The sequence below is a fragment of the Gracilinanus agilis genome, chromosome 6, assembly GCF_016433145.1.
Source record: "Gracilinanus agilis isolate LMUSP501 chromosome 6, AgileGrace, whole genome shotgun sequence".
Taxonomy (NCBI): domain Eukaryota; kingdom Metazoa; phylum Chordata; class Mammalia; order Didelphimorphia; family Didelphidae; genus Gracilinanus; species Gracilinanus agilis.
In genome coordinates, this window is record NC_058135.1 from 42,148,912 (window position 1) to 42,163,213 (window position 14,302).

Sequence of the window (14,302 nt, forward strand, 5' to 3'; positions counted from 1 at the left end):
CCTTACCTTTATGGATTGACAAATATCAATTAATGTTCCTGTTTAGTTCATTTAGATAATTATATTCTCTTAGGATCAGTTCCAATTAAGTCCTATTTTAGGAAAAGAGAGAACAGAATTGAGGTCATAAAGATAGGCCAGGTAATTTAAGGACTGTGATAAGAAAGATATCCAATTTGGCTAATTACTGTTTTCTAGTATGAACTCTAGTACATTCTAATCTTGAAAGCACAAGAAGATTAAAAACAAGTACTATTCAAAGATGTATTTAGAGGTCATTTTCTGTTATTTAGTTTGTGGTTCAGCCCTTTTGCTGGTGACTATAATATCCATTAGTATATTCCTCAGAAATGTATAACCTTGATAAATTCTAATGTAAATTTGGATATTCTTAAGAGTCTGTCTTTATGTGGAAGAGGTAAAATTGATCTTTATAAATAAACAAACTTCAGTTATTTGCTAGGTTAAGAATACAGATAAGATTTCATTATAGTTAAGTCATCAGTTCCTGACTAAGCACTTAATAAGTACTAGACACTACTAAATAGTGAGGACACAAAGAAAAAGCAAAAACAAGCTCTGCCTTCAAGGAACTAACATTCTGCTGGGGAAAACAAAATGTACATGAAAATTGGTACATGCAAGATAGATCGAGGAGATGGAAGATAGACATAAAGGAAAATACTAATGTTTGGGTCTGCCCAATAAGTCATTTTCCAAGTGGTGGCTCTTGAACTGAGTTTTAAATGATGCCAAGCATTATAAGCAGTGGCATTTAGGAGAGATTTAAGAGCATGTAAGGCATGTAAGGGATAGGATGTAGCCAGTGGAAACAACTGAGTTGGAAGATATAACTTGGGTCTTTCTCTAACAATCTATCATAGTGTATTAGTGAATATTTACAATGTGCCAAGTCCTGTACTCAGGGATGAAAGGAAAAAAAAAATTAAGCCTGCCCCCCCTTCCCCCCAAAAAAAGTCCCTACTCTCAGGGTATTCTGTCTTTGAATAGAGAAAATTAAGCACCTCAAAATAATATGTTACCTACTAAACCTCATTCCTGATACAATATTATGTGACAATTAGGACTAGAAATTAGGTTGATGTCCTTCATTTTTTAACAGTGTTCATGTTTGTTGGCTTTTGTTATGACTAAAAACATCTGAGGTTGAACAAATCAAACTGGTTTCCTTTCCTTTAGTTTTTTGACAATTGCTAATTTTTTTTACCTGAATTCATTGTTTCTTCTTACATTTTTTAAGAATATAATTTTTAACAAAGAATATAACTCCAAGAATTTGTAACTTATAAAGAGTAAACATTATGCATATTAGAAATATTATTGTGACTGTTGGTATTTCACTAAAGTAAAAGGGAAAATACAGCTGAAATGTAAAAACACCAAGAGCTCCACAACATCTTCATCAATGCCCAGCAAACTGCAGAGACCATTATAGGGAGCTGGCATCTAGAGTGGTTTATTATACTTTATAGCACAGCATAGGCTTCTTGAAATTAGAAAAACATTGAGAAGACCAGTGATAAAAGAGCTGCTATTCATTTCTATAAAGAAAAAACACTTTTTTAAAATTGTATTTTGTATTGACCAAGAAAATATAAAGACTGGAGTACAAAAGGTCAGAAAAAGTAATTTCTTTTTTTTTTAAACTGTGTATCTTCTGTTTTGGAATCAATACTACTGGCAGAAGAGTAGAACGGGTAATGCAAGTTGAGTGACTTGCACTGGAATCACATAGCTAGGAAGTGTCTGAGGCCAGATTTGAACCTAGGACCTTCCATCTCCAGGCTTGGTTTTCTTTCTATCCACGAAGCCACCTAACTGTTTTGCCCCTCCAAAAGTAATTTCTGATGTTGAAATTTTAATTTTCCAAAAAAGGTTATTAAAAAGTGTTGTCAGAAATCCAAGTGAACTCATAAAGGAGGAGGGAAAGCAAAAGGCATTTATATGGTAGGCACTAAGCTAAGTAATTTACAAATATCTCACCTGATTGTTACCATGACCCACTGGGGAGCTACTATTATCCACATTTCTTAGTTATGCAATCTGAGGTTGATAGAGGTTAAATAATTCCACCAAGATCATATAGCTATTAAGTGTCTGAGGCCAAATTTGAACTCAGGACTCCAGTCCCACCACTCTATCCATGCCTACCTTCCTGAAAATTAGAAGAAAATCAGGTAAATGGGGAAATTTTTTTTACCAGCTTTATGTCATTTCCAAGATCTAAAAAGAACTGACTCAAACTTATAAGAATAAGAACCATTCTCCAGTTGATAACATATTTAAAGGATACAAATAGACTTTTCAGAGAGAGATGTCTTCTAACTATTTAAAAAAATATTCTAAATCACTAACAATCAACAAAATGCAAATTAAAATAACTCTTAGTTTTCCTTTCATTATATCCATAAAACTGGAAAAGTTGACAGAAGATAAAAAAAAGACAACAAATGCTATAGAAAGTAGGAAAGCAGGTACACTAATGCCGTGTTGTTGAAGCTATCAACTGGTCCTGTGATTCTGGCAAGCATTTTGTTACCATACCCCCAAAACTATGAAACTGTATGTACCATTTGACCCAGAGATGCTGCTTCTAATTCCATACCTTAAAGAGAACAAGGAAAAAAAGAGAAAGTACTTATGAATAAAAACAGCAGCTCTCTTTGTGATGGCAAAGAATTGGAAATCAAGAGGATGCCCATCAATTGAGGAATAGCTGAACAAGTTGTGGTATATGATTATGATGGAATACTATATTGTGTTTTAAGAAATGATGAGGGGCAACTGGGTAGCTCAGTGGATTGAGAGCCAGACCTAGAGATGGGAGGTCCTAGGTTCAAATCTGGCCTCAGACACTTCCCAGCTGTGTGACCCTGGGCAAGTCACTTGACCCCCATTGCCTACCCTTACCACTCTTCTGCCTTGGAGCCAATACACAGTATCAACTCCAAGACGGAAGGTAAGGGTTTAAAAAAAAAAAAAAAGAAATGATGAAAATGATGGTTTCATAGAAAACTGAGAAGACTTGTATGAATTGCTGCAAAGGGAAGTTAACAGAACCAGAAGCAGAATTTTCACAGTAACAGCAATATTGTATTAATAATCAATTTTACTCTTAATATTGATCAACACAGTGATTCCCAAAGGTGAACATGCTATCAGCCTCCATATAGAAAGTGGACGTCCTCAGAATGTGGATTAAAGCAGATTTTCTTCCTTTTTTTCTTGTCTTTTTTTTGACATTGCTAATGTGATCATTTGTTTTTCATGTTATCATCACTATACATTTGTAATGTCAATGAATGGGGGAAGAGAGAGAATTTGGAAGTGAAAATACAAATTAATTCAATAAATAAGAAACTGATTTTACCTATACTACCTGTTGCCCCAATCCAACCAACACTTGGCTAAAATATCTCCTTCAATAAGAAGCTCATCCTGATTCCCCTTAATGCTAATGCCTCCCCTTAGAGGATTATCTCTAATTTGTTCACCCTATATCTTATTTCTATGCACTTGTTTGGAAATTGTTTTTCCCTTTAAACTAGATGCTCCTTGAGGGCAGAGACTTTCTGCCTTTCTTTTTATCACAGGCACTTAGTACAACTCCTGCGTTCTGATTTGACTTCATTCATTAACTTATACATTACTTTTTGACATCCACATTTAATTTTCCTTTTCTCAAAGTAAATAGGCCAGACCTGAGTTGTTTATTTCTTTTTTTAATTTAATTTGTTTTGTCTCCCTTCCTCCCCCTTCCCAGAGCTGGCAAGCAATTCAATCTGGGTCATACAAGCATTATCACGCAAAACATACGAGTCACTCATTTCAAACCAAAGCTACATGAATTCAAGGCAGGAAGGAGGTTCTGGTATCTTTGTGGATGTTGTAGAAAAACTGCAGAGTGACTTCTTATTGTTGCTGTGCAGATTATTAAAGGAGATTTACAGGCTTAGATGAGAGGAGTCCTTGCCAGAGCTGACTTCTGATTATTTATACAGATGGATCAGCCTCCCTGTAACAATGAGCAGAAACTTCGTCCGGATAGAAGCCAAGCCCTTCGGGACCGACTGAGAGGGAAAGGATTGCCTACTGGTAAGAAGAATGATTGTAAATAATCACATACTGACTCTATCTTGTTCTCATTTCTGCCAAAAATATTAAAGAGTAGTTATAACCACATGGGATTAGATGGAGTAAATTAGATCAAAAGATGGAAGAAATTAGCCATGAATATGATTGATCTTCCCATGGATCATTACTTCAATTCTCATTTGTTTAATTTTTCTAAACTCTTACCTTTTGTCTTAGAAATGATACTCAGTATTGATTCCAAGGCAGATGAGCAGTACAAGCAGAACAATAGGAGTTAAGTGACTTTACCAAGGTCACACATCTAGGAAGTATCTGAATCCAGATTTGAACCCAGGATCTCCTATCTCCAGACCTGGTTTTCTATCTACTGTGAGCTCCTGCCCCTGTTAAGTAATTCTTTAATTCATATCATTTGAAAATAATATTAATACCCTGTTAAATAATTCTTTATTCATATCATTTGAAAATAATATTAATACACTGACAGTTTCCAGAGTAAATTTCTTGATCCCTTATATATTAGTAACATCATTTGTTTAGTTTATAATAGCTTTCCCATTATAAGAAAATACGAAAAAAATAAGAAAAATGTTGGAAAATTTTCATTGGATTCCTTGAACTATTTATTTAAGTAAATTGAGCAGGAAGAAAAATACTAATTTATATCTAAATAAACTGAATAGATTCTTTCTTCAGTTCATTTATTTCACACTTCTTCCTTTTTTGTTTTAAGAAAATGGTTTTCTCACTTTTTTTTCAGTATATTTTCATGATGTGAATCTGTAAGTTCATGCTTCTTTGTTTGCCCTTTTGGGAGCAATCTAGAATTATGATTTCATCAATATAGAAAAAGCCCCATGAGGAAACTCCTTCTTACAATATAGACTTCTACATCAATTAGAGAATTGCACTGAACACCGAAATGTTAAACAAATAGTTTCCTCAGGATCACACAGCCATGACATGTCAGAGGCAGGACTGGAAACTGGGTCTTCCTGACTCTTAAATGGCCCCTGCTCTATCTACTGTGCCATTCTGCTTTCACAGTTTCTATTCAGACGTGAAATTAGAGCATCAGAAAACAACAAAGCAAGAAAAGAAAAAAAAGGAATCCACAACTCTTATCTAGTAAAAGGTTAGAACTGAGATCCTACTTCACTCCTCGAGTTTGGAGCCACACAGCTGCTGCTTCCTCCTCCCTCAGGGCACACCCCAAAGTCCAAGACTACCTTCAGACACCACTGAAGAACAGAGACCTCTCATCAGTGCTCCCTTGTTTTGTGACTTGGAAGCGATTAGTGAGTGTCAAAGATGCCAGCTCACACCTGCTACTGCACAAACTCAAGGCCCTCGGTGCTGCATCTGGGACTTCTCTGTCAGCTTAATTTTTTTTGAAACCTCTTCCTTCTATATTCATTCTAAAGCAGAAGAGCAGGAATGGCTTGATAATTGAGGTTAAGTGACTTGCCTAGGATCACACAGCTAAGAAGTATGTGGACCATATTTGAACTCTGATCCTCCCAACTCCAGGCCTGCTACTCTAACTGCCCCATCACTTTAATTTCTAAATATATTCCTCTTCCCTCACCCCCATTCCTAGGCAATGCTCCATCCATTATAACAAACAATGAAAAAGAGGAAAAGAAATATTGTTGAACTCACTTTGGATGATGATTAAGAAATAGTCTTACTCTTTATAAAAGATTCCTTACATTTATACAGTATATTTATAGGGCAAAGTTGTTCAGAATCAATAATCCACCAGAGTTTTAACCTTTCAAACCATCCCCTCCTCCATTTTTCCTAATCCTGACAAATATTAATCTCTCCTCAGACTGTATTATATTATCTATGTAGGTGTCTTATAGCTATCCAGTGGACAATTACTAGCTGTGTAACCCTGGACAAGTCACTTAATCTTGTTTGCCTCAGTTTCCATATCTGTAAAATGAACTAAAGAAAGAAATGGCAAACCACTCCAGTATCTTTGCCAAGAAAACCTCAAATGGGGTCAGGCAGAGTTGGACACAACGGAAGCAACTGAACAGCAACAATCTGTATTTAAATGTTCTTCCACTAGAATTTTAGCACATCGAGGGCAGGGACTATTTATCATTTTGTCTTTATAGCCCTGACACTCCATATAATGCCTCAAATGTAACAGTAAATGCTTGTTGAATTTAATTGTTCAATAATTGTTAATTGTTGAATTTAATTGTTAATAACAAAAATGCTAAATGTATATCAATAGTGTAACAGTTCTTTGATGATTCTGATGATACTTTGGGATTTTGAGTATCTCATGGTCATAATTTGAACAAAGCTTTTCAATGGACTGGTATACTTCAGGTATAGATTTTGGAGAAAAAAAATGAACTGAATATTTTTTGACCCTGTAATATACTCTGAAAGTTACTTTAAGATAAATAACATTTCTCAATAGCACTTTGTCCTTTATCTTGCTAACACATTGAGGTGACAATCAAAAAAAAGTTTTTTTTAAACTCTTAACTTCTGTGTATTGGCTTCTAGATGGAAGAGTGGTAAGGGTGGGCAATGGGGGTCAAGTGACTTGCCCAGGGTCACACAGCTGGAAAGTGGCTGAGGCCAGATTTGAACCTAGGACCTCCTGTCTCTAGGCCTGGCTCTCAATCCACTGAGCTACCCAGTTGCCCCCCCCCCATTTTTTTAAATGTTTATTTTAGCCTTCTAGATCCTAGGTAAAACACAAGCTTATTATTTGGGTTGTTTATGAAACTATTCACATCTGTAATACAATATACCTTTTTTAATCAATTGTATGAGATTCTACAATTTATTCAGCCTAATTATTGTTGAAGGTAAAATTGTTTGCAAATTGAGAATCAGAAGGGGATAAAAAGTTAAATATAGATTAAATATTATGAAAGATCTCCAGAAAAGTCCTGTTCCATTGTTTTTGTTTGGTCATTTTTTCAGTCAATTTCTTGACAAAGATACTGGAGTGGTTTGTCATTTCCATCATTTTACAGATGAGAAAACTGAGGCAAACAGAGTTAAGTAACTTGCCCAGGCTCACACAGTGTCTTGGGCAGATTGGAACCCAGGTCCTCCTGACTCCAGGCCTGATGCTCTATCCACTGTGCCACCTAGATGCCATGGAATAATGTTTTCTTAAAATATTGATTAGAGAACATCATGCAGTAATTGGTTTAGGTCATGACTAAAAAGATGTTAAATGGAATGTCTAATTAGATAAATAGAAATCCATGATATTTGCTTCATACTGGTTCATATGTAAGGATGAATGAGCTAATTGTAAATGAGTGGATGACCTTAAAAAAGTTTTTCTTGTCTAATTTTTATGATCTTTCCCATGGCTAAAGTGTGAACCTCGAGCTTCTCATGTGACTTCGGTACTACTGATGAAGTGGCTGATGCTAGGCAGAGAGGTCAGGCCTCTCCTGTCCAGTTAAAGGTTGTGACTTACTCCACAATTCCCAGTGGCTTAGAGATAGTTGGTCTCCACTGGCTCAAGATCAAGGTGGGCTGCGCTTTGTTAAGAACAGCTTAGGAACAGTTCACTGCTTGGTAAATATAAACAGTATTTCGAAGGGGGATTTTTTTCAGACATACTGAGGTTTTAGTATCTGAGTAGAAAAGGTAAATATAGTAGAAGGATGACAAAGTAGGGATGTTGCTGGCTAACAGCTATTTTCCTGAGTTCCTGTTATTTCAGTTTAGTGAAGCCACATTTGATTCTGAATCTGGCATAAACTGAATGTGGCCTATAAACAAGGATTTTGGGGTTGTTGAATAGTTTTACAAAGAGCCTTTCAAAGGATTGCTTTCCCTATTTTTAGCTTGTGACTTTGCACAGTACGCTCCATAAGGAAAACTTTTGTAGTTCAATTTTAAGATTTTAATTTATTGGATTTCCAAAAATACGACCATAATGTCCTACCTTTTTATATCATGCCCAGTCCCATATCTTTTGCTAGACCACCTCTATTGTTTTAGACAGTGACTTTATTATGTTGGTAATACTGAAAATTAGTCTGTAAGATTTTTATTTCATATCATTATTATCTCTTAAGAGTTTTTTAAACTGCCCTTTAATAGTTAAAGTTTAAAAAAAATTGAGTCTCTTATATTTGAGGGAATAGAATAAAAGCAGAATATCCAAAAGAGAAATAAGAACTTATTTGCCATCAAATTTATTCTCTGTAGTGGGCTTTTATACTAGTGGTACACTTAGACTCACGGGGCATTCTGCTGATGAGTGGTGGGTCCTCTGTTTGTTAGACAACAACCTTATGTGGTTTCTAAAGGTCCCATAGCTGTTCAAGTGACAAAAAGAAGCTTCTTCTGTCCTCAGGCTCTTCTAGCTGTGGGACCCTGGGCAAATCACTTACCTCTGTTGCCTAACCCTTATCACTCTCCTGCCTTAGAAACATATTGATTCTAAGATAGAAAGTAAGGATTTTAAAAAATAAAAATAAAAATAAAGCAGCTTTTCCTATTGCAACTTTCTGAGAAAACTCCAGAGCCACATGTACAGATACCTCTACTTGGAGTCAGTTCCTCAGCATTGCTCACCCCACATAACCAGGCAGTTGCTACATCTTTTCTATTTATCTCTACATGTCTCACTTCTATCCTCTATTTTTCATTTACAGTCACCCCTTAATCACTGTTGTTACAGGCTCAAACCTTTGGTTTTCCTATGTCAAATCTCTTCTTTTCAGCCTTTCTTCCACATAGCACCCAGAGTGTTTCTGTTAAGCCCAGGTCTTATCTGTCATTCCCCTCTTCAGGAAATCCCACTAGTTCCTTGTTGCCACTATGATACAATTTAACTGCATTTTTTTCATTGTAAAACCCATGACAACCTGACTCCAGTACACCTTTTCAAGCCTCATTTTTCATGACTTCTCTTCCTGGCAGGGCATTCCATCTGTACCTCAATTCCAGACACAGCTCAAGGACTACCTTTTATCTCTCATTTATTTATTTACTTATTTATTCACTTACTCACCCATTTATTTGTTCATTTATTTATCCATTTATCCACCCATTTATTTATTTATTCATTCATTTATCCATTTATTTGCTTATTTATTTATTCAGGCACTCATTCATTTATTTATTTGTTTGTTATTTATCAGTACATTCATTTATTTTTATTTATTTTAATTTGAGATTTTTATTTTATTTTAGGTATTTTCCCATAGTTACATATTTCATATTCTTTCCCTCCCTTTTCCCCTTCTTTCCCTCCCCCAGCCACGCACAATTTCACTGGGTTTTACATGTATCATTGATTAAGACCTAATTCCATATTATTGATAGAATATTTAATGAAAGTTTGCTTGCATATACTAATAGGATATGAATCACATAGGTTACACTTAGTGATTTAACCCTACTTAATTGGCTTATTCCTATAATTTTTATTTAGCTATGCTTACAAAGTCCTACATCTAGAAAGCATTGGAAATATCACATTTGTATCACTGAATTCCATTTTTCCATGTATCTCTGATTTCATCCAATTGTGAAATTTCTTGAGATAGTATAGATCAGTCACCTCTCCACACCTACTCTTTTGTACTACTCTTTCTCCACTAAAATCTTTGAGATGAAATCCTCTATATAGGATACTCTATGTATCCTAGTCTATAGGTTCTCTTTTCCTTTCAGTATATGACCATTTCCTTTCAGTATATTGCCTCCTTCTATGGTTACACAATGTAATAGCATTCTTTTATGTTATTTATCTTGTCAAATTCTTTTTTGTTAAAATAATGCAATATCCTCCCACCCACCTGAGTATTTTCAATTGCTCTTTGGAACTTTTCATTCTTCAGATACTCTGATGTTCTCTGACTCAACCCAACAAGAGTATCAATGCTAAAAAATAAAAAAATTAAAATGATAGAATTTTGTTTACAGAAGGATAAGTTCAATAAGAAAACTGTGCATTCTCATTTTCAGTTGTGGAAGATATATATACTGATCAGCTAGCTTTATGGGTTATTCTCCAAATTTCCTTCCATAGTAAGACTATAAATAGTTTTCATGCAGTTGGTTTTATATCTATGGACACTGAGGTTGTTGAACTTATTTGAGTAATTATGAATCACAATTCATTTCATAGTAAGCATTATAGGGTTTTGTGTTTGTATTTTGTATTTGTATTTACAAATTTGTAAAGTTGTATTTAGCATACTTTTTAATTAGTTGCATGACTATAAAGATATAATCTTGCCAGGTATCATTTTTGAAACCTACTGAAGCCTTTCTCAAAAGCTAATCATGTGTCATCTCAACATTTGGGTAGATTTTCTCCAAAATATTTTGTGGAGACAGGAAAGTAGACATGGGTTTTTTTTTTTCAAACATTTTTAATTTTTATTTTTTCGAAAAAATTTTTCAATGGTTACATGATTCATGTTCCTATTATCCCCTTCATCCCCTAGCCTCCCCTCCTCCCTGTAGCCGACGCGCATTTACATTGGTTTCTTCATGTGTTATCAAACAAGACCTATTTCCATATTATTGATAATTGCACTAGGGTGATCGTTTAGAGTCTACATACCAAATCATGTCTGCATCGACCCATGTGTTCAAGCAGTTGCTTTCTTCTGTGTTTCCACTCCTGTAGTTCTTCCTCTGAATGTGGGTAGCATTCTTTTCCATAAATCCCTCAGAATTGACCCGGATCAATTCATTGCTGCTGGTACAGAGGTCCATTACATTCGATTTTACCACATTTATCTGTCTCTGTGTACAATGTTCTTCTGGCTCTGCTCCTTTCGCTCTGCATCAATTCCTGGAGATCATTCCATTTCATATGGAATTCCTCCAGTTTATTATTCCTTTGAGCACAATAGTATTCCATCACCAGCATATACCACAGTTTGTTCAGCCATTCCCCAATTGACAGGCATACCCTCGTTTTCCAGTTTTTTGCCACCACAAAGAGCGCAACTATAAATATATTTTTGTACAAGTCTTTTTCCCTATGATCTCTTTGGGGTGCAAACCCAGCAATGGTATGGCTGGATCAAAGGGCAGGCAGTCTTTTAGCACTCTTTGGACATAGTTCCAAATTGCCATCCAGAATGGTTGAATTAGTTCACAACTTCTCATCTTTTGCAACTGATATTGATAGAAAAGCTGACATTCATGGAAATTTCTTGGTAATTTCTTATAATTAACAATGTAATACAAAGTAACCAAATATCCCTTAAGAATATGCACCTTGCTCCTAAACAGGATGAAACCAACTTCTTCATTTACCTCTCCAAGATAAAACTGTAAACCTTTTTAAGCTTCTACAGATAGATAATGATCTGTTGGTTCTCCTTTTCCTTTTTTCCCCTTCTTTTTTTCTTCATAGTAATAATACCAAGATTACTATGATTTAGTTTCTTCAATATTATGACCAATCTTTTGTCATTTGTTAAAAGTACTAACATCTTGGAACTAACAGTACTAATGATTGAGTTAATGTTTGTAAATTATCTAAATTCTTATTCCTTATATCTTCTGCAAGTACTCTGAAGCATTCACTTCATATGATGAAAGAGGTTGCTTAGTACTGAAGATTGTTGTGGATTTTTTTTTTCTTTGTATGATGGGTTATCTTGATTAACAAATCATCACCAAAGGCTATAATCAATATTGTTCACCTTAGTTAGTCCTTGGGAAAAAGTGTATTAAGAATTATGTTAATTACTCATTGTAATTGCAGGGTGGAGCAAATTCCAGTTCCCCTACTCCCACAAGTCATAGATTCCTTTAAGTTTTTCTCTAGAAAGATGCTATTCAGGAATGTGCTCTTTTGAAATAGTAGACTAATTTCTGAGAACATGCTGCCTAGAAAGTTGAAATCTTCCCCTCTCCTACTGATGAGATTGGACATCAGAAGTACTGGCTGTGAATTCCCCTTTTGGGTCAAGTAGGCAATAAATCAGTACTCTAGCTACTGCCCTCTCTCTGCCTGAGAAAACCTAATCTCAATATCTCTTCTCTAAGGCCACATAAATAAGCTTCCAAGTCCTTCTGCTCTAAGGCATTCATTCCAGTTCCTGTTGGAGAACAGAATCAAATGAAGAGGTTTTCCTCAGCCTCTTGAAAAGAAGCCTACTCTGCTGTTACAAAATCTTTTAAAAATTATAAGGAATCTTCTCTAGACTGCCCCACATAAAAACAAAAACACCACCTGCCAAGTGAACATCCAGCTGGAAGACCTCCAAAGGAAAAGAACTCATCAACTCTAGAAGCACAGCTAATATAACTTTTTATCAGTTCTGATTATGCCCTTAGAGCCCTAACATAACAAATCTAATCCTTCCTCCATTTGACTGCCCTTCATATATTTGATGATAGCTATCATGATCCCCCTGAGCCTTCTCTTACTAGTAAGAGAAGATATTTCTCTTAACATCTCTTACTCTTAACCTTCATTACTTTGCTTGCCCTCTTAGTTTATGAGTATCCTTTTAAAACCATGTACTAGAACTAAATGCAGTATTTTTCTAAGATTTTTTTTTTAGGTAGAAAAATAGATTCACATTTATAAGTAGTAACATTTTTTTTCTAGAAAATTTTATTTAATTAATTTAGAGTATTTTTACATGGTTACAAGATTTATGTTCTTTTCCTTATCTTTCCCCAATCCCCTCCCATAGCCAACACACAATTTCACTGGATTTTACATGTGTCATTGATCAAGACCTATTTCCATATTATTGATAGTTGCACTAGGGTGATCGTTTAGACCCTGACATTCCCATTCCTACCATACTTATATACCCTCTCTACTCCTTGTTTCTCCAAAAGCTTAAAGGACCTGTGAGGCAGTTAGTATCCAGAGGGAAGTGTTATGATGGGTACCTCTGCACGCTGAATCACAGGGGCAGGAGATAGAAAGGGGCACAGACACAGACACAGTTTTTCAGAACTGCTGTCTATTCATGCCGCCCAACTTATCCTTATATGCCTGATTTTTTTTTTATACTCATAGTTCAAGATTTTACATTTATCCTTATTTCTTTAGCCTACTTGATTTAAGCTAATGCAACAGCCCCATGTTGGTGAACCTATGGCACACATGGTGAAGGGAGCTGATCCCTTTCCTCTTTCCACACACACACCTGAGGACACTTCTCACTTTACCTGCCCCTCTGCCCAGCAGCCTAATGGAAGCACTTCCTCCTCCTGTGTGAGGTAAATCAGGGGCTCACATGCGACACGAGGGTTGCAGTTTGGGCACTTTGTCTCTAAAAGGTTCAATATCACTGCTCTAGCCTGTCAAGATCCTTTTGGATCCCAAAGCTGTCAACTGTGGTGTTTGTTATTCCTTATAGTTTGGGTCTTTTGCCAATTTGATGAGCATACAATCTATATATTTATCTCACATTCCTCATAAAAATGCAAAAGAGGACAAAACCAAGCACAGATCCCCTGCATGCTCGATTCTCCTAGTGGCACACACCTTCTGCTCTGTGACACTTTTGACACTTAACTATTAACAACTATTCTTTCAATACTCAACCACTTGTAATTAATCCGTTCTAGACTTTCCTACTAGTAGATAGGACCTACTTGTTTCATTCTTTTTTTAATAGCCTTTGAGAAACCATGTATAGCACAAAACCACAATGACACATTGGAGTAGGATATGTTTGATCACTTGAGCTTTAAAAAATTTTTCTTTGTAACATTTGAAGATATTCAGTTAACTCACACCCTCCTTCCCTTGGCCCCATTGGAGAAGCCATCATATCACCAAAAAAAAAAAAAAGTATATAGAAAACTGTCCTGTTTATTTCTTCTTATCAATCCTTCTCCAGAGGTGGACATACATAAGTCGTTCTTCAAATAATATTTCTGTTGCTGTATAATGTTGTCTTTGTTTTGCATGTTTTGCTCTTCATAATTTCATTTGGTCTTTCTATATTTTTTCAGAATTAACCCTGTTTATCATTTCTTTAAGCATAATAGTATTACGTCACCATCATATGCCACAACTTATTTAGCATTCCCCAATTGATAGGCATCCCTTCAATTTCCAATTCTTCGCCACCACAAAGATAATTGCTCTAAGTATTTTAGAACATATAGTTTCTTTTCCCTTTTCTTTGATTATCTTAGGAAATAAACCTAATAGTGGTATTTGAATATAATTCCAGATTGT

General features: G+C 35.4%; 1 protein-coding gene across 1 annotated transcript in view; it reads left to right on the forward strand.

Annotated features, from left to right (window-relative positions):
* Window positions 1-14,302, forward strand: part of PTPN13 (protein tyrosine phosphatase non-receptor type 13) — a 239,346-nt gene that overhangs the window by 66,704 nt on the left and 158,340 nt on the right. Inside the window, exon 6 of the mRNA XM_044682397.1 lies at window positions 4,023-4,116. Coding sequence (XP_044538332.1) covers window positions 4,023-4,116 — 94 coding nt within the window. The remainder of the gene's footprint in view (window positions 1-4,022; window positions 4,117-14,302) is intronic.